This window comes from Culicoides brevitarsis, chromosome 3 (assembly GCF_036172545.1).
Source record: "Culicoides brevitarsis isolate CSIRO-B50_1 chromosome 3, AGI_CSIRO_Cbre_v1, whole genome shotgun sequence".
Lineage (NCBI taxonomy): Eukaryota > Metazoa > Arthropoda > Insecta > Diptera > Ceratopogonidae > Culicoides > Culicoides brevitarsis.
In genome coordinates, this window is record NC_087087.1 from 15,943,823 (window position 1) to 15,971,715 (window position 27,893).

A 27,893-nucleotide genomic window follows, 5' to 3' on the forward strand; every position below is an offset into this window, starting at 1 on the left:
GTTCAATTGTGTGAAAAGTTGGTGGATTAAAATGTCATTTCTTTGAAAAAACAGCCAGACGTCTCCTTTTTCTGTCGTTGACATTTTTGCCAATAAAAAAAATCTTTCATGTTTTTTTTTTCAAAGTATTTTTTATTTATTAACCATAATTATTATTTTTTTACAAACTTTATCGAAACCTTTATTTTACATTTATTTTATTTTTTTTTTCTTACACAGGTAGGCAATATTTTCGTATTAAAAAGTTTTGTTTATTGAGCAAAATTAATGCAAAAAGTTATTTTTGTGTCTTCAAAGTTTTTTCTTTCCTTATCAACGCTTGACGGAATTTTTATTCAAATTACGCGACAAAGTTTTGAACCCTTTTATTATTTTTATAATGGTAACTTAAGTAAAAAAAAATACTAATAAAATCAAAAAATAATAATTGACTAAGAATTTGAATACAAATTTCTATTTTAAACAATAGATTGAGCAATTTTTTTCTTCTGGGATTTTTTTTTAAATTTATTTTTATATTTATTAAAAGTTGCAGAATTTCCTATCATCATCATCATAAAACTATTTTTATTTAGTTATTTTTTATTCTATTTTGTTCATTTCCATGTTTTGTTTTGTTTTGTTATCCTTTTGTTTGTGCATCGTCAATTTGTTTAATGGTGTACCGAAGAGTAACCTGGAATTGTGGAAAAAATGTTAAAATAAAAGTAACAAAAGAATCCTTAAAGAAGAATCTCTAAAAATTATAAAGCTAATGAAAAAAGTTCATTATTGTGTAACAAAGAAGAAAGAAAATTATTTTTTTATAGGTTCATTCGCAGTTAATTCAAGTTCGGTTCGAGTTCATAGTCTTTGAAAAAAAGGTTTGTTTGTGATTTATTAACGTCTGATTCGAAATTTTAACAACTGGTGGTGAGGATGGGTACTAATAAAATGTAAACATTCGCCATCTTGGATTATTGGTTATGTACAGAAATCACGAGATAAGTTACAATTTGGTTTTTTGGGGATTTAAGACGATTTTTAATGAAAACTCTTTGAAAAAATAAATTAAATGTGACAAAAATAAAAAAATGCTAAAAATTAAAAAAAAATATGAGGATTAAGTAAAATTACTGTGGGCAGGAAAAATGGCTGAACTTCGAGATAAGTAAAATTTTTATTAAAAAATCTACTTTGAAACTCCTTAGGGCGTCTTAAATCATCAAGAGTTTTTAAAGTACTAAAATAAAATCTCATTTAACGGAAAAAAATATTTTTTTAAGACTCTTTTAGACTAGATAGGATAAAGATAACTTAATTTTTAGGTTATAAATCTTTTTCGCATTTTTTTCTTATGATAAATTTCATTCCTTTGTTTTAACGAGATTTGATTTTACTTCGCATTGTTTAAAAAGTTGCCCTATTATCCACCTATTATTGGGTAGTTGTAAGTTTTCGCATGAATTATTACGAAAAATGCATAATAAAAGGTTTGTGTCGTTATTTTATAGCGAAAAAAAAAGAATAAACAAACGATTTAATTAAAAGGAGAATTCCTTTATATATTTTTTAGTTTTTAATTAAATTTTTATAATAATAAAACCCGCTGAATTTGAATTGCTGAATTCATGAACGCGCTGAATTTGTAAATTTATGAAATTCGCTGAGTTGCTGAATTTGAAAATTTATGAAATTCGCTGAATATGAATTTTTTTTGTATGATTTATGAAGCTGAATTGCTGAACAAAAACTTAAATTTTTCTGGTTTAATTCGCTGAATTGCTGAATTTGAAAATTTATGAAACTCGCTGAATTGCTGAATTTGAAAATTTATGAAACTCAAAAAATTGCTAAAAAAAAATTTATGAAATTATTTGCTGAATTTGTAAATTTATGAATATTTTTTTTTTGCTGAATTTTAACAAGAAAAAATTAAATTTAAAATTATTGCTCTTTGAAAATTTATGAAATTCGCTGAGTTGCTGAATTAATTGAAATTGACACGATGAATATGTTTTTTCTACATGATATTGAAGTATCTTAACAAAAACTTAAATTTTTCTGGTTTAATGAGGTATTTTTGAACTCTTAATTTAAAATTAAAAAAATAAAATAATTATCAAAAAATGTAAAAAAAAAATTCTTCGGCATTCGACTAGTTGCTGAATTAAAATTGAAAGTTTTTTTCTAATTTTAACAAAAAAAAAAAAAAAATTATTTCAAAATTATTTCTTTTACTTCAAAATAACTTCATTAAATTTGATTAAATTGAAATTAAAAATTAAATTTTTTAGCAATAGTTGAATTAAATTTGCTGAATTAAAATTTTTAAAAAAAATCTAATTTCAACAATTAATTTTTTAAAAATATTTTTTTTCACCTCAAAAAAAATCTAAAATTATTTTTATCATTTTAATTGAATTAAAACTTTAAATCCGTTGAAAACAAGACCATCGCGTGCGATCCCCTGTTGTTCGCAAAACTTTACCGTATCACATTACGTAATTTTATAAAATATATCTTTATCTCCGAGCGGTCATCAACCTTTTTTTTTGTTTCTCATATGAAATTTTTTTTCTCTACAAATCTAAATTCAAAGCTGTTGCAAAAAGCTGTTTCACTGACTCCGAATCTTTTTTCCTAACGATAAATGACTAATAATAAAGCAAAAATTATTGCTTTTAATATCGTAGAAGACACGAGGAACACAAGAAAGATGATTTATATCAAAAAGAATATAATAATGAAGAAAATTACGATTCTACTTTACCTTTTTACTATTTTTCACACGTCCACACATATTAAAGCAATTTATGCTGCTGACCTCTCTCACACCATCTCTTTCATTCACATTCGAGAAAAATCATAACATTAATATCATTTTCGGATAAAATATAATCACTGTATTTGGTGTGGCTTTAATTCGACTCACACCAGTTTTGTTCTTTTTTTTTTGGAAGAAAATATTAATTTTTATAGTCTTTTATTTTTGTTTATTACGTTATTTAAGAACTAACACCTGCCGAATATAAATAAGCTTTAAAAAAATTTTTTTTGTGATTTTTTTGTTCAGGTCAGTCAATTTTTTTTATTTTTTTTAGCTGGTCGACGTCATTTTTGGTCGTTGAACGAATTTTGTAATCCTTTTTTGTGCGACATTTCGTTTTTTCAGCAGTTGCGGATGGATGGGTCCGGCAAAGTCGAACCCGGAGTCAGGTAGGAAAAATTTCTGTTGTTGCGAATTGGCTTTGTGTGCGTCAACGAGGCTGCTTTGGTCGAAGTTGTCGAGTATCAGGTAGGGTTTCTTCGAGGTGACGCCGTACGGGAGTCGACTAGCGGTCGGTTTGGCATTCGTCTGCGGGGGAATTCGTGCTCCCGAGAGTTTTTGTGCCATTGCGCGGTAAATTTTGTAGGCATTTGGGTCGGCGCCGGGCGGTGGAGGAACTTTACTCTCCGGAAAACTGTCAAGAAGCGGCGATGGAGCTGCGAGAATTTGCGGCGATTTTTGGGATGGCAACGAGTTGAGATTATGCGGAACGTTGGCAGTCATCGGCTTGAAGGGCGGCACGAGATATTGCTCTTCGTGGTGTCCAATTTCGTGCGACGGCACAATTTGAATCGAGTCCAAACTCGAATATTGGCCTTCGTGATGATCTTCGGGGAGTTTGTTAATGAGAGTTCGTAGGACGTCGGATGCCTGTTGGATGGACTGCGATTTGTGGTCGTAACCGTGCGAGTGCGTCGAGGCGTGGTCATACGAAAATTGGTCATGATACGTCGTCGATGAGGGTCCATGGGTCACGTAAATTTGTGGGTCGTCGTGAAAAGCTGTTTTTTTGTGTTTTTTTTTTGGTGCGAAATAAGAAGAAGTTCGTTAGTCAAAGAAAAAAAAAATTGATGAGAAATGTTGACACTCCTCTTTTTTTTTGGAGAGAAAAAGTGAGAGATGAAAGAAAAAAATTTCCATAATTTTTGTCAAGGACGACAAGACAACTTTCGATTCGAGACGAATGGCGGAGAAAGTGTTACTTACTGGCTTGAACGCTTCCAGTCACTTGTGGTGGTCCGTAAGAGTGATGTGGCACGAATGTAGGCTCGGCAGCGGTGTAAGTGTGAACGTTGAAATTCGTGTGATCAGGTCCTTCAGCGTGTGTTTCGAAGCTGGTGAATGCTGTAAGGTACAAAAAATAAAAATTATTAAAATAATATAAATAATAATATTATAAAAATTATAAAAAAAAATTAAAACAAAACAAACGAGTAAATTTTGAAGAATATGAAAAAAAATAATTTTTTTTAGAATTGAATTAAAGTTGAAAAAATTCAAAGTTTTTTTATTTAATTTTAAAAATTAATTAATTTTTTAAAAATAAAATTACAAATTTTTAAATGATTAAAATAAAAAAATAAATTATTAAATACAATTTTTTGAATTTTTTTAATATTTTTTTTGTTTTTGTTTTTTTAAATGAATTTTAAATCAATATATTTAAATTAATAAATCTTAAACTGTTGTATTGAAGAAAAATTAAAAAAAATTAAAATTAAAAAAAATAATTAAAAATTTTAATTTTATTTCAAAAAATTTAAATAATTTTAAAATTAAAAAAACTTTTAATTTCTTTCAACTTTAATTCAATTCTAAATTTTTTTTTTTATAACTTAAATTTTAAAATTAATATTTTAAAGAATTTAAGTTTAGATAAATAAAATAAAAATTTTAAAATTAATTATTTTTTTTTTTATTAGGTAGGTATTGCTTGAATTTTGTAATTTTTTTTTGCTTTAGATGTTTTGCTTTTATTTTTATTTAAAAAAAATTCATTAATTTTTTTTATTTATTTTTAAAAATTTTTAAACTCAATTTTTCTTAATTTTTATTAAATTATTAATTTATTTAATAATTTTTAATTTTTTAAAAATTAAAATTTATTAATTTTTTTTTTTTTTTTATAAATTTTTTAATATTTTAGAAAAAACAATTATTTTTTAAAAAATTTTATTTTTTAAAATTTTTTTTTAATTAAAATCGTGTTAAAATTAATTTTAATAATTTTTCATGAATGTAATACCGAATGTCAAGACGAACATTGCAAAAATATCGGCTGTCAACCCCATTATAAAACTCTTAAAAAACGAAAGTAACTTTTTGGGGACATTCGGTTGAATGAACGTCAAAACACACGTCGAAAAACGTATCATTTCATTCGATTATGCAAATTTCATCGCACGTTGCCTGTTGTTAAAATTGAATTTTAAGCAGAAACTTTTATTTATTTACTCACATGGCGAATGTTCGTCGTGTGAACTGGCTCCCTTGCTGCTTGAGGCTCCCGATAATTTCGTCAATGATCCCAAAAAGTCTCCGGATCCGCCGTCAGAGTGTCCCGAGCTCGAGCTACCGCCCGACAAACCGCCGCTCAATGAGAAAAGTTGTCCTTTGCCGCTGCTGCCGTGACTTGGACCAGCTGGGACGAGCGTAGCGGAATGAGCGATTTTATTACCGAGTCCCGAAACTTGATCTCCGGAAGATGCAATCAATTTTCCTTTTGCTGAAACGAGATATCCGCTGCCTTTGATGAGTTGTCCCTTGAGTCCGACAATTCCGCCGCTGATGGCTTTGACGGCTTGGAATAAAGTGTTCAAGATGTTGCGTTTCAAGTCGCCGCCATCGAATCCGTGGCCAGTAGCGCTTGGGGGACCATAGTGATCCTAAAAAGGAGAGAAAAAAATCAAAAATTAATTTTTTCTTATAAAAAAAAATTATTTTTCTATCAAAAAACCCAAAATCAGCGAAATTTTTCAACCGTCACACGTTTTTTTTTTGGCCAGAAATGTTTTTTAAGCGCACACACGGTACTTACCACCGAAGATTTTAAGGCAAAAATCGATACGGAAGTTAAAAAAATCACGTTTGTTTGCACAAAAGAACGAGAAAACGTCCTTTTAGCACATTTTTTCATGTGTTTAACAAAAAAAAACCACTTGACACACCTTCGACGTGTTCAGATTTTTTTACTATTTGCTTAGCTCAAGTACATGCCAGCAACAGCAATCCAATAATTTACCATTTTTTTTATCATGGTAATTCTTCTAATTTTGAATTTACACATTTTTGTCCCCATTATTGCGTAATTTTTAGCACGTTTGTGACAAAAATGATATAATAGCGAGTCAATGTCGTAAATTCTAATTAAAATTCTAACGTGTCACGCATGAATATCGCACGTATGTGAGAAATCGATTTTTTTGGTGATGTTTGTACGATTTTTAGTGGTAAATAAATGTGATTTTAATTTTATGAATGAAGTTGTGAAAATGATTTTTTTTGACAAGTGATGAGTGACTAGGGACAAAATTTGATGGTTTTTGAATAATTTTGTAGATGTTTGAATGATTTTTAACTAAAATGTCAAACTGATTTAAAATTTACAAAAATTAACTGCCAAAAATAAAAAAAAATTATTAAATTTTATTAACTTTAAAAATTTTCAAAAAATTTTCCGCTAAAATGTTAGAACCTAATTTTCAAAAATTCAATTTTGTCACTGTTTCAACAATTTTTGACATATTTAAAAAAAAATCCGCAAAATTCAATTAATATTGATATTTGAACAAAAATTTTGACATCTGTCAAAAAAAATCTTTGAAAAATGTCAAAATTTTTATTGAAACATCAATTTAAAGAAATTTCGAGGTTATTTTTTGACATTTTGAGGTTATGTTTTGACATTTGAGTAAAAATTTTGAAGTTTTTGAAGTTATGTTTTGACATTTCAGTAAAAATGTTAAATTTTTGAGGTTATGTTTTGACAATTTTCAATAAAAATTTAAATATTTTAGGTTATGTTTCGACATTTCAATAAAATTTTTTAATTTTTGAGGTTATATTTTGACATTTGAGTAAAAGTTTGAAGTTTTTAAAGTCAAGTTTTGACATTTCAGTAAAAATTTGTGATTTTTGAGGTTATGTTTTGACATTTGAGTAAAAATTTTGAAGTTTTTGAAGTTATGTTTTGACATTTCAGTAAAAATTTGTGATTTTTGAGGTTATGTTTTGACATTTTTGTAAATTTTTGTAATTTTTGAGGTTATGTTTTGACATTTGAGTAAAAATTTTTAATTTTTGAGGTTATGTTTTGACATTTCAGTAAAAATTTTAAATTTTTGAGGTTATGTTTTGACATTTTGGTAAAATTTTAAATTTTTGAGGTTATGTTTTGACATTTCAATAAAAATTTTTAATTTTTGAGGTTATGTTTTGACATTTTGGTAACATTTTTTAATTTTTGAGGTTATGTTTTGACATTTGAGTAAAAATTTTAAATTTTTGAGGTTATGTTTTGACATTTTGGTAACATTTTTTAATTTTTGAGGTTATGTTTTGACATTTTTGTAAAATTTTTAATTTTTGAGGTTATGTTTTGACATTTGAGTAAAAATTTTTAATTTTTGAGGTTATGTTTTGACATTTCAGTAAAAATGTTAAATTTTTGAGGTTATGTTTTGACATTTGAGTAAAATTTTTAAATTTTTGAGGTTATGTTTTGACATTTCAGTAAAAATTTTAAATTTTTGAGGTTATGTTTTGACATTTGAGTAAAAATTTTAAATTTTTGAGGTTATGTTTTGACATTTTCAGCAAAATACTGATTCAAATACTAAAAAATATTCAAATTTTTTGACGTCTGTCACTTTTTTCACCTGTCAAAATGACACTTACCGTGATTTCTTGTCCCAAATGACGCCTTTAAGACTTTTAACCCGCCACCAAAACACAAAAAAAGTCCCATGGCACACAAAACATTTAAAAAAATCAACTTACAGCTGGGGCCTGTGAATCTGAATTTGATTTGCCAGATCCACTGAGACCTCCAAGGGATGATGATGAGGCACCAAGAAGTGGTGACAAGACAGACAATAAACCCTAATTCGTGAAATGATTTTGTGAAAATGTGAGAGAAATAAAGAAAGAGGTGCAAAGAAAGTTTTTGATTTTTGTATTTGGTTAGAACACACTCGAAGGAAAAGGGGGGAGGGATCGGCGGGGGTGCATGAGGGTGATTGACACTTACGAGCTTTGTCATGACAATGTTATTGGCGGAAAGGGCTGCAGTTGCAGCGCCGCCACTCAATCGTGCAATTTGGCCGATGAAAGCGTGCTTCGGGTCGGTTTGCGGTGCCGAAACGGCGGCAGCAACGGCAGCCATTGCAGCTGGTGCTGGTGCCGGCTTTTGAGATGTTAATTTTTTTATGAGTGATGATGATGACGATGGCATGATGGAGAATCGTGATGAAGATGAAAAGATGATTGAAAGAGGTTAACACAAACAAAACTAAATTTTTAATGAAAAAAATATTAATTTGGCCCGATTCACTTATTTGAAAAAGTCCCACAAAAAAAGTTAAATCTAAGATGTTAAAATACTTTGAAAACACAAAAAAATAATTTAAGACAATTTGAACAAAAATCCCAAAATGCTAATCAACGCAGTTTTAATTGGAAGCAATTTTGAGAAAATATTTTCGTTCTGGGGTTCGGGGTTCGGATTTTGAGAGTTCATATTTTCCTGGAAAAAAGGAAAGAAAGAGAAGAGAACTTTTTGAGTGACTTTTTTAAAAAAGTGATCAGAGCCGATTTTTGTGTTTGTGTGAGTTTTTGTTCGTGTGTGTTCTGTTTGTGAATTTTGTCAACTTACGCCACTGCTTGATTTTTGGTCAGATTCAGAATCGGATGAAGAAGAGGGTAAATAGTTTTCTCTATTAAGAGACGAGCCAGATGATCCGCTTGAGGTTCCACTTAATTCAGCGAAAGAGTTAAGACCCTGTTTGTGTTGTTGTGTGAGTGAGTGTTTGTGTGTTAAAAAAGTGTTGAGAGGAACTTACGCCGCTAGAACTGCCACTTAGTCCGGTAAAGGAGTTCAGGAGAGACTGTGTGAAATTTTTTTGTTAGTGAAAGAATTGGTTTTGAGGGAAAAAAAGACGGTAGAGGGCGTTGTAACGATCAAATTTTATGAAAATTTACTTAAATTTGATATTTTATAATTTTTAAAAAAATTCAGACATTTTTTCTATTCAAATAATAATTTTTTAAAATTTACAAATATTTTAAAAATTCTGAAAAACTTTAAAATGTGCACTGGGATTATTTTTTTTTTCATTGAAATTTCATTATTTCTAATTCTTTTTAAAAATAAGATCAAAGATATTAACGAACCATGTTTTCAAAAATTGTATTCAATTAAAATAAATTTGTAAAAGGCATAATTAAAAATTTACCCAGTGCATATTTTAAATTTGTTAAAAAATTTATCTAAGATTTTGAAGCGTAATTTTTCTTTTTTGTATTAAAATTTCATTTTTTCTCGTATTTTATAGGGCACTTAAAAATGACGAAGAAAAAAAATACGATAAAAATATAAAAAATGTGCACTGGGATTTTTGTTTTGTTTTGAAGAAACAGGGTCTCAAATATTTATTATATTTTTTTTTAATTTTTGAAGCATTTTTTTAAAAAATATACTTTTTATCCAAATGTCGAATAAAAAATATATTTTGAAGCTTTAAAATGAATGTTGACCCAATGCACATTTTGACCTTTTAAAAAATTTTTTAAAATTATTTTGAAATTTTATTTTAAATTAGAATTAAAAAATCTAAATTTCAGAATTTGTCGTTACTATGCCTTTAAGTCTTCCTTTAAGTCGCTTAGGATTCGAAAACTTACATCTGCTCCGCTTGAGCTTCCACTTAATCCCGTAACTGAAGAGGTCAATCCCTATTTTGTGTGTGTATTTTTGTTAGTCAGTGTTTTATTTTTCCTTCAAAGTCTCAGAAACTTACTTGACTTGAACTTCCACTAAGTCCCGTAATAGACGAGGTCAATCCCTATCGATTTTTTTTGGTTTGTAGAATTTGGTCTGTTAGTGAAAAATTTTGATTTTTAGATTTTTTTGGAAACTTACTTCGCCGGAACTGCTACTAAGACCCGTAATTGAACCCAAAAGTCCCTAAATTTGTGTAAATGTGTGTGTTTTAGGTTAGTTAGTGTTTGCCTTCGAAAGGAAAAGGTGCAGAGAAACTTACGTCAGAACCGCTTGAGCTTCCACTTAATCCCGAGACAGAACCCAAAAGTCCCTATTTGTGTGTTTTTGGTTAGTGAATGTGTTTTTTTTTTTTGCAGGGTTGGACAACTTAAGAGTGACTTAAGGAAAAAATGTTGACTTAATGGGTTTTCTTAAGTTTAAGTCAAACGTAAAAGTCTAAAAAGCTTATTTAGTTTTACTTAAGTCAAATTTTTAAGTTCTTAAGTCAATTTTAAAAATTAATTTTTTTACAAAAATTCCAAAAATGAACTTAAGTTATGCTTAAGTCAAAAAATTATTGACTTATGATTTTTTAAGTTAATTTTTTAAAGTTTTAAGTCACTTAAGTCAATTCTAAAAGCTTAATTTTTCAAAAAAAAGCTACAAAAATTGGCTTAAGTCAGGCTTAAGTCAAAGAATGATTAACTTAAGATTGACTTAAGCTAAAATCAAACCTAAATTAGTTTTTCTTTGTGCTTAAGTTTCAAATTAAGTTCCATTAAGTCGCTTTCCAACCCTGTTTTCATCGAGATAGGAAACTTACATTCGGCCCGCTTGAGCTAGAACTCGAACCGCTCAATCCAGAGATGGCGGAGAAGAAATCCTGAATTTGTGTTTGTGTTGTTAGTTTTTGTAGTCTAAAGGAAATTGTTTTAGGGAACTTACGCCTGAGCCAGTGCCTGGATCGGCAGTTGCGCGTAAGCCTGAGAGCGCACTCGATCCAATTGCCGCACTTGGCGCGAAACTCAAGGGAGCCGCAACGGGAATACTCAAGCCGAAAAGTTTATGTTTAATAGCCTGATAAAATTTCTTAGACTTTTAGAGCAAATTCTTCATTTTTTCGGGGGGAAAACTTACGGAAAGCCCTGTGAGAGCCGAGTTACCAGTATTGGCAATCGCACTTGAGGCACCACTCAAAGTGGGCAGAACTTCAAAAGCGGAACCGCTTAAGCCGCCAATGGCTCCAACGGAGCTCTGACTGAGCGAACTGAGACTCGTGATTTTGTTCAGAGGGTTCTAGTGTAATTTTTGGTCAGAAATCTTGAGAGGGGAAAAAAAGAGAGAAAAGAGAGAGAAACTTACAGAAGCCTGACTAGCTTGCCCACTTAATCCAGTAATTTTTTTGAAAATGGCGGTTTTGATCTGTGTAAAGTGTAAAAAAGTGTTTTTTGTGTGTTTGTGTCATTTTAGTTTTAGTCTCTAGAGTTAATTAGTTACAAAAGTGAGTTTGGTAAAAAAAAAGGAGTTTGGAGGTGTTATTTACGACTAAAAAAAATTAGTTACAAATACTTACGGAATTTTGAACTCCGCTGCTTGCGCCACTTAAACTAGACACTTTAGAGAAAAGACTCTGCAAAATTGAGTGCGAAATTGAATTAAAGGTGCTTTACTATTTTTTTTTTTAATTTTTTTAATAACAGAAAAAATTAAGAAAAATCCATCACCAAATTTTTGTTAGTCACGGATGTGCAAGGTGCAGGAATTTCGTCTAATTATTTATACAAATCACAATTAGAACATTAATTAGCCTAATTAAATATTTTGTACAATAATTGATGGTGATATTGATCGTAATTACATGTCGCGATGTCACGACAACAGGAATTTGGTGACATTTGATATCTTCTTTTAAGGTCAAGTTATTTTGAATAACGTTGGATATATTTTAATTAATTCTTGGAAAATTGAGGATTCGAAGGTAATTTGTTGTTTGTATCCATGGATGTTTGTTTTTTATTGTCAATTTTTAGTTGGATTTCAGTAAAAAAATAAATATTTAAAAAAAAAATCGTGACTTTATGGTTATTCGTTGTTTTTATTTTGTAATTTTATTACCGAAGTGAACCTGATATTTTTAAATTTAAAAATATACCTAGTAAAGCGACTAAATTTATTATTTTTTTTAAATATTTTTGTTTTGCTGAAAAAATCAGAGGGTAAAATAAAAAAAATATTTTTAATTAAAAAAAAAATTGAACCAGAATTTTTTTTAGAATTTTAATTAATAAATTAAAAAAATTAATTTAATTAAAATTTAAATAAAACATTAAAAAAGCATCTTTTAAATTTAAGAAAATTAAATACTAAAATAAGTTAATTAATAAAAATTAAATAAATTAAAGTATAATAATTTAACTAGAAAATAAATAATTAAATTATTTTAATCAAATTTTATAGAGACATTTTTTCGACCATAAATAAATAATTTTAGAATAAATTCATAATTTTAAAATTAAAAAGAAAATTAAAAAATAAGAATTTTTCTAGGAAATTTTTTTGAAATAAAAATTAATTGAAATTTAAAAAAAAATTCATCAGAAATGTTGAAATTGTATTTTTGGACATTTTTTTTAAATTAAAAAGAAAATTAGAAAAATTTCATTTAGAATTTTATAAATCAAAAAATTTTTCTAAATATTTAAAAATTATTAAAATTTAAAAACAAATCATCAGGAATTAATAAAATTGTATTTTTGGACATATTTTATTAATTTTTTACTCTTTCACGATAAAATTTAAAAAATTTTCAATTTTTAAAGAAATAAGTTAAACAAGGTTGAAATTAATTAAAATGGTTTTTCTTTTTGAATAAATTAAAAAAATTAAGAATCAATTAAGCAGAAATTTATCATTTTTTTATTTATATTTTTTTTTTTTATTTTTAACTTACATTAATTTTATTTTTTTATATTTTTCAAATGATATATTTTTAATTAATTATTTTAATTTTAAGATTTTTTTCAGTTTAAAAATAAAATTATTTTTATTTAAAATAATCAATTTAGACTTGGAATTAAAATTTTAATATTTAAAAAAAATTAAAAAAAATAAAAACAAAATTTAAAAAAATAAAAAAAAATTAAAAAAATAAAAAAAAAATTTAAAATTTTTTTAAAAAATTTTAAAAAAAAATAAAAAAAAATATTCCAACGTAAATCGTCAGTCAAAAAGTAAAAAAATTAAATAAATTTTTTCTACCATGAAAATTCAAATAAAACAGCTCAAACTGTTGCACATCGTCCTAATTTGACGAAAAATTTACGACTCTGTTATTTGTATATTTGCACTTCCGTCGCCGTTCAACAAACACACAAAAAGGTTAATTTCCATGGAATTCGTTTGTCACATACCACAAGCAACCACAAATGATGCGTCACCTGACTTTCATGCACATCAAATTTAATGTTTGTTTGCACGCGGTCAATAAATTAAATTAATTAACTCCATTTTTCGGTTCAAATTCCGTTCGCTCGCATCCTTTTTTTGTTTTCATTCAGTTAATATTGCAAAAATTCAGCAAAAAAAAAAAAATTTCTACTTACGAATCCAGTAGCTGGAGCGGGAGCTGGTCCACTGCTAGCACCGAAGGCTTTTCCAGAGGAGCTGCTTAATCCGCCGATGGCGCCAGCTGAGGCTTGACCCACAGATCCGAGGATGTTTTGCTTAAGAGCTCCAATGTCGAAGCCCGAGCGTTTTGTTCTCGTTTGGTCGTCAGAAATGTCGACGTTGGACAAGTCGAAGGCATCTTGACTCGATTTTTCGATGGGGATCGAATATGCGACAAGTGGCAAAATTGAAAGTACTAAAAATATCTGAAAATTAAAAAAATAATTATTATTTTTAACCATAATAATCGGTTTTCGTACAAAAAAAATGTAACTTGCGGTATGTAAATAAATGTGATAATGGCGGTTTTTATACTTGTTTTACCGGTTGTTGATCTAGTTTCAGCAGATTGAATAAAAAAAAATTGTCTCAAATTTTATGTACGTATTTAAAAGTGCAGCAAATCATTAAAGGCACTAAAAAAAAATAAATTACGAGGGCTGTGACGCGATTTTATGTCCATGTCAATTTTTTGTTACATGATTTTTTTTTTGTAACATTACAAATTTTGAAAAATTAATTTTTTTTTAAATTTAATTAAATTAAGACAAGAAATTTTTCAGAATGTCAACCCTTGAAGTTAGCCTTGACGAACGGTGTTATTCTGAAAAATTATAATTAACGTATTTTTTCAAAATGAGTAAGAAACGCACACGTAGCGCGTTATGAGAGGCCTAGTTCAAGCGTTATGCAATAAAAAGTGTAATAACTCGAGATTGGTTATTTTGTTTTTAAACGAGTCATTTGTCACAAATACAAGAACCACAACTTAGTGCAGTCAAGTGTCAAGTCAAGTCAATTAAAAGAAGTGATGGAAACGAAACAAAGGAGATTTTTGGTTCAATGAGTCGAAAATTGTGTGGAGTTATTTGGATTTGTGGGTTGTAAATAGAAATTTAAAGGAAGTTAAAGTTTATAAGTGTGAATTTCGGGAGTATTTTAATTATTTTTTAAAATATTTTTCAATTTTATTTATTTATTTATTTTTTTTTTTTAATTAACAAATTTTATTATTATTTTTATTTTTGGATTTTTATAAAGATTTAAATATTTTTTTTTATTTTTAAATTATATTAATTTTTATTTTAATATATTTTTTCATGTGCTTAAAATTTGTTTTTTTTTTTAATTTTTCTAGAAGATGCGCGAAAATAAAGTTTCACGTCAATATTTCAAAATATTTCTATAATAATAAATAATTTAAAAACTTCTTGGAAATTGCTATAAATTTTAATATTCTTTTTAAAATTTTAATATTTCTAAGAGAAAATCTTTAATGTTATTATAATAAAAAATAATTTTTAACATCACAAAGTTATAAAAGGTACAACCAAAAATTTTTTAAAATTTACCAAAAATTTTTATTTTATGAATGTAAACTTCTTACAAAATATTTGGAAAACATTTTTACAAATTTTCTAATTATATTAAAATTTTTTATAGCTTTAATAAACAAACAAAATTTTTTAAGAAACCCTGTGATTAGTTAACAAGAAATTTTATTTTCCCGTATCTTCCTAATTTTAATCTTTTTAATTTCATACCTATACCTCATTATTTTATTATTAAATTAAATTATTATTATTTTTATTTTTTTTTTTAAATGTGTCATTTTTTATTTTTATAAAAATTTATGATTTTATTATTTTTTTTATTTTATAAGTTTTTTAAAAAATTTTTATTTTGAATTATTTTTTTATATACGATTTATATAGAAAATTTTCTTTTTTTAACCTAAAATTTTAAAAAGCTACAAATATTTATAATTTTTGAAAAATACAGTTGATTTTTAACAAACTTTAAAATTTCCGACTCAATTTTTTTTTTTCAAATTTAGAATAAAATTTTTATTTCGTCATTTTTTTTATTATTTTTATTAATTTAATTTTTTATTTTTTTTTTTATTATTTTTTTTTATTAATTATTTTTTCAATTCATTTTAAGGTAAAAATTTAATATTTTTAATAAAAAAAATATGTTTTTCAATAAATTTAAACAATTAAAAAATTATAAATTTTATAAGAAACTAACAAAATTAATTTATTTTTTATTATTTAAATTAAAAAAAAATATAAAAAATTTTTCAAAAGAAATTTGTCATTTTTCGTTAACTTTTGTTAGAAAAATAAATTTTAATATTTTTATTTTAAAAAGAAAAATTTAAAAAAAACACAAAAAAATTTTTCTTTCAAAAAGTCGTCAGTTTCAACTAAAATCCTCTCTATAAAATTAAAACTAACAGTTTTAATTGAAAATTCTTCTTTTGCATAAAATTTTCTTTGTCACGCAACCTTTTCTTTTTATTCAAGTTGGTTTCTAGTCACAAATCTTTGAAATTAATTCACCCGAAAAATTGCAGGCAATGCAAGTGAACAAAAATGTCACTCACATAAATCGAGGAAAACAAGAAATTTTAATAAATTTCACTGAAATTCACACATTTATTCAAAATAAAGAGCAAAATGTGTGTTAAAAGCACTTTATCACCGTAAAAGAGGCATGACGTGAAAAAGCTTTTGTTGCGTTGTTTTAGTGTTGTGGAAGGAAAATGCATGTCAATTGCTCTTTCTCATTTATTTGCATGCGACAACTCACACATGAAAACAATAGGAACCCAAGCACTTTTCATTCTGCGATGCGAAAAACACTTGTTGTCGTTCATGATTGCAGAAAAATGTGGAAAAACTGCGATAAGAAACGCATTTGTTCACATTTTTCTCCCACTCGATCATTTTTCTGCCGCACAGAACTAATTTTTAAAAATATTATCTCACACACAGACAATTTTTCGCTACAAAAAAATCCGAAAATTAAATTACTGCATTCACTTCTTGATAATTTTATTTATTACGCTTCTCGGTTCATTGTGCATTTGATAATATTTCGTCTGTCTGTGTGGATTATTACGAAATTACATCATCATCTTTTTATCGACGCCAAAATATTGAAAGTAAAAAGGCGATTTTTGGCTTATTTGGGTTTCTACAGAGGTGAGGTTGATTTTTTTGTGTGCGTTATAAAATGAATGTGAAGCAAAAATCACAAGAAGCAAAAAAAAAAAGTGAGAGACGCGAGAGGAAATATGTAACAATAAATTATCATTATATTTTTGGGAAGTAAATATTAGAGTGGTGCAGAGATTTTTTGTTGTTGTTATTGGTGAATTGTGTGTTTCGTCATAAAAGAGGAAATTTGTAGATTTTTTGATAAAATTTTCTTTTGTGATGAGAAGTTATGAAGAAATTATCAAGATTCTTGAGGAAAATTGATTTTTTTGCTTTAAGATTTTTTTTTGTGAAAATTGGTCTTTATAATAAGTGCAGAAAAATTGAATTTTTATTCTCATTTAATTTAAAATTTTAATAAAAAAAATAATTTTTAATAAAAATTTAAATTAATTAAAAATTTGAATTTTTGAAAATTTAAATTTTATTAAAAATGTTCAAATAAGGCGAATAAATTTTATATTTCCATTTTTTGTCGCCCCCCCTCCGATTTTGTCGAAAAAATTCAGGGGGAAAAATAAAAATTAAATTAAAAATTGGAATATTTTTGACATTTTTGGGAATTTTTTGAATAAAAAATCATAAAGTGTAATTGAATATACTAAAGAATAGGTAAATTTGCTTTAAAAAAACGTTTTTATTAAATACAGGTGAGAACTTTTTGAAGTCACGTGACCAATATAATTTTTTTTTTCAAAAATTTTAATTTTGTAAGATTTTGTTTAATTTTTTTCGAATTTTGAGTTCAATTTTTACAAAAAAAAAATATGTTAAATTAATAAAATGTTGAAAAGTAACGTTTAACATCCAAAAACGTTAAAAAATTACAAACAAAAAATTAAAAAAATATTTATTTTTTTTATTCCCCCTCCCCTCACGAAAATCCTCATGGAACAAAAAATTAAGAAATTAAATTTATTCGCCTATATATTTTTAATTATTTATATCTATTTTATTTTTTTTTATAGAGTTTAATTCATAAATTTAAGATTTTTACTATTTTTTGTTAAATTTTGTATTTGAAAAATTTTAATTGTTTGACTGAAAATATTTTTTGACTTATTAAAATAAGCAGAAAAATTTTTTTACAATTTTTGAAAAATTCTTGATAAATTGATAAAAAAAATTAATAAAAATATTAGGTATTTAATTTAATGAACTTTTCAAATTTTTTTTTTTTTTTTTTTTTTGATATTAATATTTTTATTTTTTTTATGCAATTTAATGAGCAGGTAAAGCTATTGATATCTTAAAAAAGGTAAATTGTAACTCACAAGTTTGAAAAAATATTTTTTTCGATATTTCGAGAAGTTGTTAAATAATAAAAGAAGTTGTATAGAAAAAATTGTAGTTCGCATAAAATTTTTTTTTAAACTGAATTTTCAAGTAAAAATTAAAATTATAAAAATTAAAAATTAATTTTAATTAATAAAGGAAAAAAAAATTTTTAAAATTAATTTAAGCTTAATTTTATACATTTTTTTAAGCTTTTGACTTTTTTTATGATAGTTTTTTCGAACTTCAAAAAATTAATAAAATAATTTAATTATTTATTAATTTTATTAAATTTATATAATTTTTCAAAATTTAAGTGAAAAATTAAATTTAATGACCTAATTAATTTAAAATAATTATTTTTTTATTCAAATATTTTTTTAAAAATCTTTTCAAATATTTAAAGTTTTTTTTACTCTTTTAAAATTAAATTTCAACTTAATTCCAATAATTCACCAGTCGGAAATGGTTTACGAACCCTCTTGATTAATCTAATCTAATCTATCACTAAACCACATTTTTCCCACACTAAATGATCCCTTCCTTTGATAAACCCTTTTATTCACTTCGTTTATTTCAAACAAGATAAAAAAACAATTGTCTGTCGAAATTTTAACTTCTTTTAATCTTTTATTAAAAAACGAAAGTAAAAATGAATCAGGGTCATGCGACACAGTTCACATGTCCATAAAAAAATAAATAAGACAAAAATGACCCGAAAATCTTTTTTTCACTTGAATTCACCCTAAAAATTTTAAATTTTGTTCATTAAATGTGTTAATTTTCGATCCATTTGAAAGTTTTCGATTTTTTTGCAACTTTTTACCACAAAAATTAGATCATCATTGGAGAAAGATCCAAAAATCGTTTGATTTATCGTCATTTATTTATTTTTTTTTGTTAAAAATTGCATTCAATCGCATGCATAACAACATTTTCTCTTCTCTCTTAAATTTAACGGAACCACCAGACAAATGATTAAATATCAAAAGTGAACTCATGTGTAGTGAATGTGATGGAATCTGTGAGTTGCTATTTTTTTTTAAACATATAATATTATGTCGTTACGCAACGCATTATGAACAACAAAGTAAGTTAACAAAAAAGTGTGCCGTTGATAAATTTCTTAAGTTTTTGCTGTTTTTGGTCAAAATTTTGTTACAATTTTACGGCCCTTTGTCAAATTTGACGCCCAAACGCACTTTTTAATGACCTCAGTGCCGACCGGATTAAGATTTTTTGTAAACCGGTCCACGAAATTTAATTTACAAAATGACTAACAAGAGGAAAGGAAAGTAATATTGTCCCAATTTTCGCTGAAGGTTAAAGTTTGCCTTTAAAAAATTGACAAAAAGTCCAAATAATGATAAAAATTTACAAAAAAATGACAAGGACGTTAACCGATGACTTTTACATCGAAAATTATTACCATGCAACTGCAATTAAATTAAAATAAAATTAAAAAAAAAATTGCCTTTCCAATTGTTTCAAATTGTCATTTTTCAATTAAATATAAATTATTATTTAAAAAAAATAATTAATATTTTTTAAATTTTTTATTTTTTTAATTAATAAATATATTTTATTTATTTTAATTATTTTTTATTAATAAATATTTTTTTTTATTTTTTTTCAATTTTTTTTTTATTTAATAATTATTTTTTTTTTTAAAAATTATTAAATATTTTTTTAATATAAATTTTTACTATTTTTAATATAAATAAATGACAAAAAAAAATTAATAAATAACTTTTTAAAAAATTTTCCATCATTATTTGTGTCTCGACTATTTTTAATAAAACTATCGAAAAAAAAAATTATGCAAAAAAATACAATAAGGCGCCTCTAGCAACCTTTTGATGTCACAAAAACCATATTTTATCGACACAATTTTGTTGCAAATTTAAAATATTTTTTTTTGTGACAAAATGTCGCTTTTTGTTATAACAATGCGAGCAAAAAAAAAATGTTGTAATAAAAGCTTCGTACATTCATTTAAAATGTTAATTAATGTTAAAAGTTTTTTTTTCGCGTTTGAGTGAAATGTTGTCTCTAATATGCTATGCATGCATAAATAAAAACAATGAACTAGTAATTATGTTGAACACTTTTTAACTGCTTTTTTTTCGCTGTGAAAAACAAATTAGCTGCTTTTTCGTTTTTGTTGATAAGAAGAAGAAGAAAAAGTGCAAAAAAATGCAACTAAAGTATGAAATTTATGTTAAGTGGTTTGGTGCGGTAAAAAACGGATGTAATTAGGTAGTTTTACGTGAAGTTGGTTAAATTTGATTTTTTTGTTGTTCTTTTGAAAAAAAAAATTTTTTTTCAATAAAAATCATAAAATGCGAGAACAAAGAGTTGAAGAAAAAATGCTTTTAGTTTATAAAATATGTGCTTGAGAAACAGCAAAAATTAAATTCTTGCTAAATTTAACAAAAATTGGGTGAAGCGAAAAAATAAAAGAAAAAATAAAAAAAAATTATTCAAAAATAAATTTTAATAAAATAAAAGATTAAGAGAAAATAAAAAAAAATGTTTTTTTTTTAAATTAGAAAAAAATTATTTTTAATTTATTTATTTTTTTTTTTTTTTTGTTAAAATTCATTAAAAAATTTATTTTGTTCTAAATCAAATAAATCATCAGATTTTCAACAGAAATTTGCTCAATTGCTAACAAAATTTCCAGCTATAAATTTGATAGTTTTATTTCTAAATGTTTTGAAAAAATAGAGTAAATACAAATTCTAAAGATTTATTGACTTAACATGACTTAAGATTTCTAAGTTCTTACAAAAACATTGAACTTTAGGTCCTCTCTATGAATTATTTTTTTTGAATTAAATTTTAAAATTAAAAAAAAATAAATAAAAAATAGGGTCAGTTACCAGTTGTTCAATATTAACGAGACAAAAATTATAAAAAACATACTGAATATCAAAAATTTCAGGAAAAATATTGATTGAATTGATAAATTAGGATCTTTTCTTATCAAATGAGATGTATTTTGTTAAAAAAATATTAATTTAAATTTTGTGCAATAATTACTACGTTATATAACTGGTACTTAACCCTATTTTTTATTTTAATTTTTTTTTTATTAATTCTAAAATATTTTTTTTCAATTTAATTTATTTTAAAATAATAAATATTAAAAAAATATAAATAAAAAACAAAAAAAATAATTAATAAAATACTTTGAAAAGTTAATTAATTTTTTTTCATAATTTACAAAAATAAAAAATAACATTTTAAAAATCTTTAACAAATATATAGATTTTTCATAAATAAAATTAAATTCATTTTAATAAAAAAAAATTAAATTATTTTTTGAAGAAAAAATCACTTTTTGTTATGTCCTGTCTGAAACTGATAAGAATTCAAAAAAATTTTAATAAAAAAGAAAATTTAAATTTTCTTATCTACAAAATGACATGAATGTACTGAACATAAATCACGCTGAAAATTTTTTAGACAATTTTATGCTTTTCCCATAAAAAAACACCCCTAAAATTTAAAACCAGCATGAACTATAAAATTATTTTTCCATGTATTTTTTTTCTAGTTTAAATTTATGCTCCTGCATGTCCTGACAAACTTTAACAACTTGCTGATAACATAACCACTTTACGGTTGTCTGCCTCATTCATGCCTTCAAGTGTTTTTGCATGATGAACTTTATTGAGGGTTTATCACAACTTTTATTTCGATAAACAAAAGAGAGTTCATCATGTGCAATTTTTCGAAAAAAAAAAAATTTCCATAAAATTGTTTTATCAGCAAATTTTTCAAGGCAGCAAAGTTTTATTTTTGCAATTTTTGTGAAAAATAGAAACTTCCATTTCTCTGATTGATTTTTCGTTGAATGTTCATTGATTTAATGAAAAACAAGGGAAATTACTCGTATTTTAATTAAACGCTTTGTGCAAATAAATCGCATAGGAAATACGCATAAATTACGTGAGACGCCCCAAAAAAAGCGTGTAATCACTATAAATCTAATTGTGCCATCATTGATCTCGCTAACAACCGACGTTTTTATTTATTTGAACAATCTCTCGTTTTTTTTTTTTTTGCTCGCGATGAGCCTCGCGTAATAACATTTCCCCCGTGAAATGATAATGAAAGTGTTGAATTCCAGTTGAGAGATATTGCACAATATTTATTACCTTCTCGTCGTTTTTGTGTCTTCTCGGGCAAATGTTAGTTTAATAGCAGCGGAGAAGAGACGAGCGACGTTTGCAAAGAGAAATTATTCAACAATTTTTTTTTCATGCTTTGCTTTTGCAGGTCAATGTGTTGTACATGCTCACATGTCTTTGTGAATTATTTCATGTGTCGCATAATTAAATTTGAATTCATTCACGAGACGCGTACGTTAAAGCGGTGTAAGGTCAAATGTGAAGAGAATTAAATTAAGTTACAGAAAAAGTTGTGCATTTATTTAAATGGAGTAATTTTTTGAGGCGAAATGAAAGTGGAGTGTGGTGTTTATTTTTTTAAGTGTGCATTGTTGACATGACATAATTGGAGAAAATATCGTTAAAATAGATTTTTTTAGTTTATTATTAAAAAAATAATTGAATGTGATTAAATTTGATTTTATGCAATTTTTGAAGTTTCTAATGATATTAAAAAAAAATTGTCAAAATTTAATTTTTTTCAAAAAGGTGAAGTTTAAAAAAATTAAATTGTAATAAAAAATACGTCAAAATACGTAAATAACGTAAAAATTAAAAGAAATTTATAATTATTTTTTTAATTTTTTTATTAAGGTTCTTTTAGTTTAATTGAACATTTTTTTTGTATTTTCTTTTATTTTGGATTTTTTGAATTTAATAAATTTTTCAAAATATTAAAAAAAAAAATAATATATGAACAAGAAATACCCGCTTAAAAATTTAAATTCTTCCTTTTATTCCTTAGTAGCATTTTAAGAAATTTAATAATGTTAAAAAGTCACAATTTAAACGAGAATTCCTCACTTTGAGAGAAACAACAGACAAATTAGGACATATTTATTTTAAGAACATAATTAAATATTAAGATTTAAAAATTAAGGTACATAAAAAGAGAAGAAATCTGTGACTTCAACATAAAACTCTAAAATTATTTCTACATTTGTTTCAGGTTCCATCTGGTTATTTTGGAATCATCACCCATTTTTTCATCCTCCATATTCTTCAAAATATTTATAATAAGTTTTAAAAAAAATAAATTAAATTATTTAAATAAAATTTTAATTAATATCATTTAAAATTAATTATTTTTTTAATTTTTAAATTTGGGCTATTTTTTTTTGCTAAAAGTGAATCGAGAAAAAATATTTCGAAAAATAATATTTTTTTTTATAGAAAAAATTTCAATAAACACATAAAAAATAATAAACACAAATTAAATAATGTTAAATTAATCGCTTTAAAATTTTTTTATTCAATTAAAAAAATAAAAATAATTATTTAAGATTAATTAAAGTAAAATTATTTTTTATATTTAATTAATAACATAAAAAACTAAAATTTTGACTCAAAATGCGATTTTTCTCCAGATGACTGGCAATGAAGCCTAAGGCTATTGGACCTTTTTATAACCATTTTGGGCCCTATTTTAAAGAATTTGTTTTACAGAATATCCGAGGTCTAAAGCTAAACAATTTCACAATTTTAATAAAAAAAAATTAAAATAAAATAAATAAAAAATAAAATTTAATTAATTAAAAAAAAATAATTTTATCAAAAATATTAACTTTCATTATTTAATTAAATCATTATTTCTGATAAAATGTAAAAAAAAATAAAGTTAAATATTTTTTTCTGAAATTTCAAAAATGCAAGAAATATCATTAAAAATTTAAATTTTCTTATAAAAAAAACATTAATGAGAATAAAACCAAATAAATCTTCACATAACTTTCAACCTTTCGAACAAAGAAAATTAAGAAACACTAAAAATTTATGCAGCAACGCCTTAGCGATTACTTAAATCTTCGTTCAATTCATATTTAAATCAACCCAAAAACAGTCGATAAACTAATAAATAAATAGAAATGTCAAACTTTTCCATTCAATTTTCGTTACAACCTTGTGCTTGTTTGACCAGTCAATCACATTTCACATGACTCAAAATGACCTTCAAAGTTACAAAAAATTATCCTTTTTCAATTTAAAATAAATTTTTTGTACTTTCCAATTTTTTTCGTTTCGTTTCGTTTCGTGTCACCATCGAAAAATCCAATCAATTCGAAAAATTCATTAAAAAGATCGAATTTCTAATTTCTCATCGTTTTGCGACCGACATACGATACGCGGCGTCAATTAATATGAGATAACTCGTCGGTATTTAATAACAAACATTATGAAATTACGCGCACTTCCATTTGATTTCTATCGATACGGACGCGTCGAAAGAAAAAAAAAAACAAGAAATTACGTTTATTGCAGAAAAATTGAAGTTCATGGTAGAAACGTACAACGTCATGCATAAAAAAAACGTAAATAAATTTATAAACAACAAACTCATCATCGTTCGCTCGCTCGCTTATGGAATCCAATGCAGTAGTTTTTTTTTTCGTTCATTCAAGTTCCAGTTAACCGGATTTCTCCATAATATTTGCAGCGTATTTAAATATTTTTTTTTTAAATTATGGAAAGACACAACGAAGAAATGCGAAGAAGACAGAAGAAGAAATTTTGCTGTTTATTTAACTTTATTATGATATTATTGTTTGTTGTACAACCAGCTGACAACTATTTCCTATTTAAATGAAGGTATCGTCATCGCCGATTTTTTTCTTCGTTTTGCTTCGGTTTTGCTTGTGATATTTATGAAAAAAACGTGAATCAATGATTAAGTACAGTGATTACATTCACCGCAAATGAGGCAGAAATGCCTATATTTATTATTTAGCATAACGGAAAAAAATTTTTTTGGAGATCGTTCAAGCAAGTGCACTTTTGGTTTTATTGTTTTGATATTTGAAATTTGAAAAAAATTGTTAAAAATATTTTTTTTAATAAAAAATTATTTTTTTTATCATTAAATAAATTTATTTAATTTTAATTATTTAAAAATTGTTTAAAATAAATTAAATTGATTTATTTTGGTTAAAATTGAATTTAATTAAATTTATTCATTTAAATTAAAATTTAATAATTTTTTGAAATTTAGTTTAATTAAATAAAATTTTGCCAAGAACTGTTTATTTAATTTTGAAAAATTTTGTTTTTCAAAGAAATAATGTGAAATATATTTTTTTTTGTACATTTTGCTCAAATTTTATTCGTCAATTGAATTTAATTAATTTAAAAACTGTATTATTTTAATTTGATTTAATTTTAAAAATTAAAAAAAAATAAAGAAGATTGTAAAAAAAATATTTTAATACCTACTTTCAGTATTAAAAAAAAATAATGTCAAAAAAAAATGAAAAATAATAAAAATTAAAAAATAAAATTAAATTAAAAATTTTGTTCTTAAATTTTAACAATTTTTATTATTTTAAAAAGTACATATAACGGTTAAATAAATTTAAATTATTATTTTTTTATTTCCTAAAAAAATGCTATTTTAAGCAAATAATACTTAAAAATTAGCAATTATTGGATTTTGACTGTCAAAATGGTAGCTGTAAAAATTCGCAAAATTCAAATTTTTGATCAAAAATCATTTTTTTAATTAAAAAAAAATAAATATTTTTAAATTTATAGGAAATATTATTTTTATTTAAATATTAAAAAATAATTAATATTTAAAAAATTAAAAAAAAATTAAAAATTTTAAATTATTTAAAAAATAAAAAAATTATTTCCAGTTTTAATTAAAATTTTTGTCAATTCCTGCATAAAAATGCATTTTCGCATATGTTTAAACATTATTAAATTAAATTTATCTAAAATAAACCAAATTTCAAAATATATTGGTCACAGTTTTAAAAAGGTAAAATATTTACGTAACTTTTATTTTGCCTTTTGAAATTGAGTCATTTTTTATTTAACTCCATAAAAATTGAATTTAAGTTCAAACACTGATATTTCTCGTATTTCTAACCATTCATCAAAATTAAATTCAATATTTGACTCGTTAAAATAAAAAAGTGTCCAATAAAATGAACCAAAATAAGAGATAATTCAAATCAATTTATGACTTCCAAACGTGTTCATTGTCAATGTTTGTTTTGAAATAATGACGATCGCGGGAGAAAGTGATCAAAAGAGAGACAAGAAGAAGACAAACATGAGCATCGATCTATTCCGGTAAATGTATAAAATATTTTTTCGTTGATTTCGTTAAAAACTTACCTTCATTTTGATTATTTTTGTGTTTTTTTTTTAGTAAAAATCCTCTAAGAAATGGCAGTTAATTTATATCACAATTTTTTCTTTTAAATTAATAATAATTTTAATTACAAATGATTAAATTATTATTTTGCACTGCTTTTCATTGAAAATTTTATAATTTTTATGTTATCCAAGGTGTTTTTTCGTACACGTTTAATTTTATAATATTGCAATGTGTGCAATAATATTTTTCTGTAATTTCACTCTCACTTTTAATTTTGCGTGTTCGAAGAAATTTTTAACACACCGGCTTCTTACAATGAACGAACAGAAATGACTCGATATTTAAAAAAGTAGCGAGATTTATATAAATGAGCATAAAAATCCCCCCCGTCACTGCGTTGATAGTGCGAGGAGTAGCTCGCCCCACTACAAAGCGCGGCAATTCATGCGAGTTACATCTCTGTGAGTTTCGTGCCAAGTAGCTAGGAAAGCACAAAATTGCTACGAAAGGCATGAAAAAGCATAAAAAAGTGACGAATGTTTCGGTCTAACATCGCGAGGTGGTTGATAAAGTTGTCTCGTGCGTGCGGATTTTGAGTGATAAATTCCCCTCACGAAGGCAAATCGGCTCTTTATGATTTTATTATTTAATTAAATATTGTAATGTAAATTTTTTTCTCAGATATTTCGTGAAATATTCTAAAATTGTACAAATAGTTGTGGTGACTTAATTGATATTTTTTTGTTGCTAAGGCCAAATATTTGGTTAATACATGCTTGGAGAGGTCAAAAACTTTTTTATAAAAATTGATTTTTTTTAGGGAATTATTTTAAATAATTTTTAACTTTAAATTTTGGGAAGTATTAAATTTAAAAAAATATTTTTTTTAATTAAATTATTTTAAAATTGATTAAATTTCCTAAATTAATTAAAATTTTAAATCAAAACGAAATCAATTTTTAAAATAATTTTTTCGGGAATTACTTTTTTTTTAACTTAAATTTTTGCAAGTTTTTATGATTGGAAAAATTATAAAAAAAATTGTTTTTTTAAATTAAATCTTAATATATTATTTTTTTTATTTTAAATTAATTATTTTTAAAATTATTATACAAAAAGTAATTTATTAAAATTTTTAAATAGAAAATAAAAAAATAATTAATTTAAAAAAAATTATATAATTAATTAATAATTTTTTAAACATTCAATTAGAAATTAATTTATTAAAAAATTAATTTAATTAAAAATAAATAATGACACATTAATTATCATTAAGTATAAGAAAAAATTAGGTAAATAGAATTTTTATTTTTTTTCGTTATTACGTTAATTTTAGTATTTTTAAATAAAAATATTTTTTTTATTAAAAAAAATCATTAAATTTCAATAAAATCTTAAATATAAAATCATTATATTTACACATTTTAAAAAACAATTTATTTTATTTTTAATTTAAAATGGGTCAAAAAATATTTTAAACCACAAAAAATAACCAAAATAATTAATTCTGATAGTTCTCAACTTAAAAAATCTTAAATAATAATTAATACCTCCTTTATAAATATTAATTTAACATTTCATACCTTAAAAATTATTTTTTTTTTAGAATTTTTAACTAAAATAAAAAATGTTGAAACTTTTAAAGTCTCCAAATTTTACATTTTTCTAAATGAAATCCTAGTTGTCAAGTCTTTACTGTTAAAATTAATCTTTGAACTCACCGGGTTAAGAAAACACGTTTTTTCTCCCATTAAATTTTGTCTGAAACCAATTTTTGGTGAAAGCAAAAACTTTGTCCTTACTCCAAAAATTCTTTTTTTTCCTCAACAATCGCACAATTAATTTTATTACATTTTTTTTTCTTAATGTTTAACCAAAAGTA

The 27,893-nt window shown here is 24.7% G+C and overlaps 1 protein-coding gene across 1 annotated transcript; it reads right to left on the bottom strand.

The window, feature by feature from the left end:
* Nucleotides 1–526: 526 nt before the first annotated feature.
* On the bottom strand, nucleotides 527–26,081 carry LOC134835241 (uncharacterized). The gene is made up of 5 exons (XM_063850112.1): nucleotides 26,029–26,081; nucleotides 13,391–13,660; nucleotides 5,268–5,694; nucleotides 4,016–4,153; nucleotides 527–676 (listed from the first exon to the last, which is right to left on the bottom strand). Exons 1-5 carry the CDS (start codon nucleotides 26,032–26,034, stop codon nucleotides 654–656), a joined length of 864 nt encoding a protein of 287 aa, XP_063706182.1. The 5' UTR covers nucleotides 26,035–26,081; the 3' UTR covers nucleotides 527–653.
* Between the last annotated feature and the right edge of the window lie 1,812 nt (nucleotides 26,082–27,893).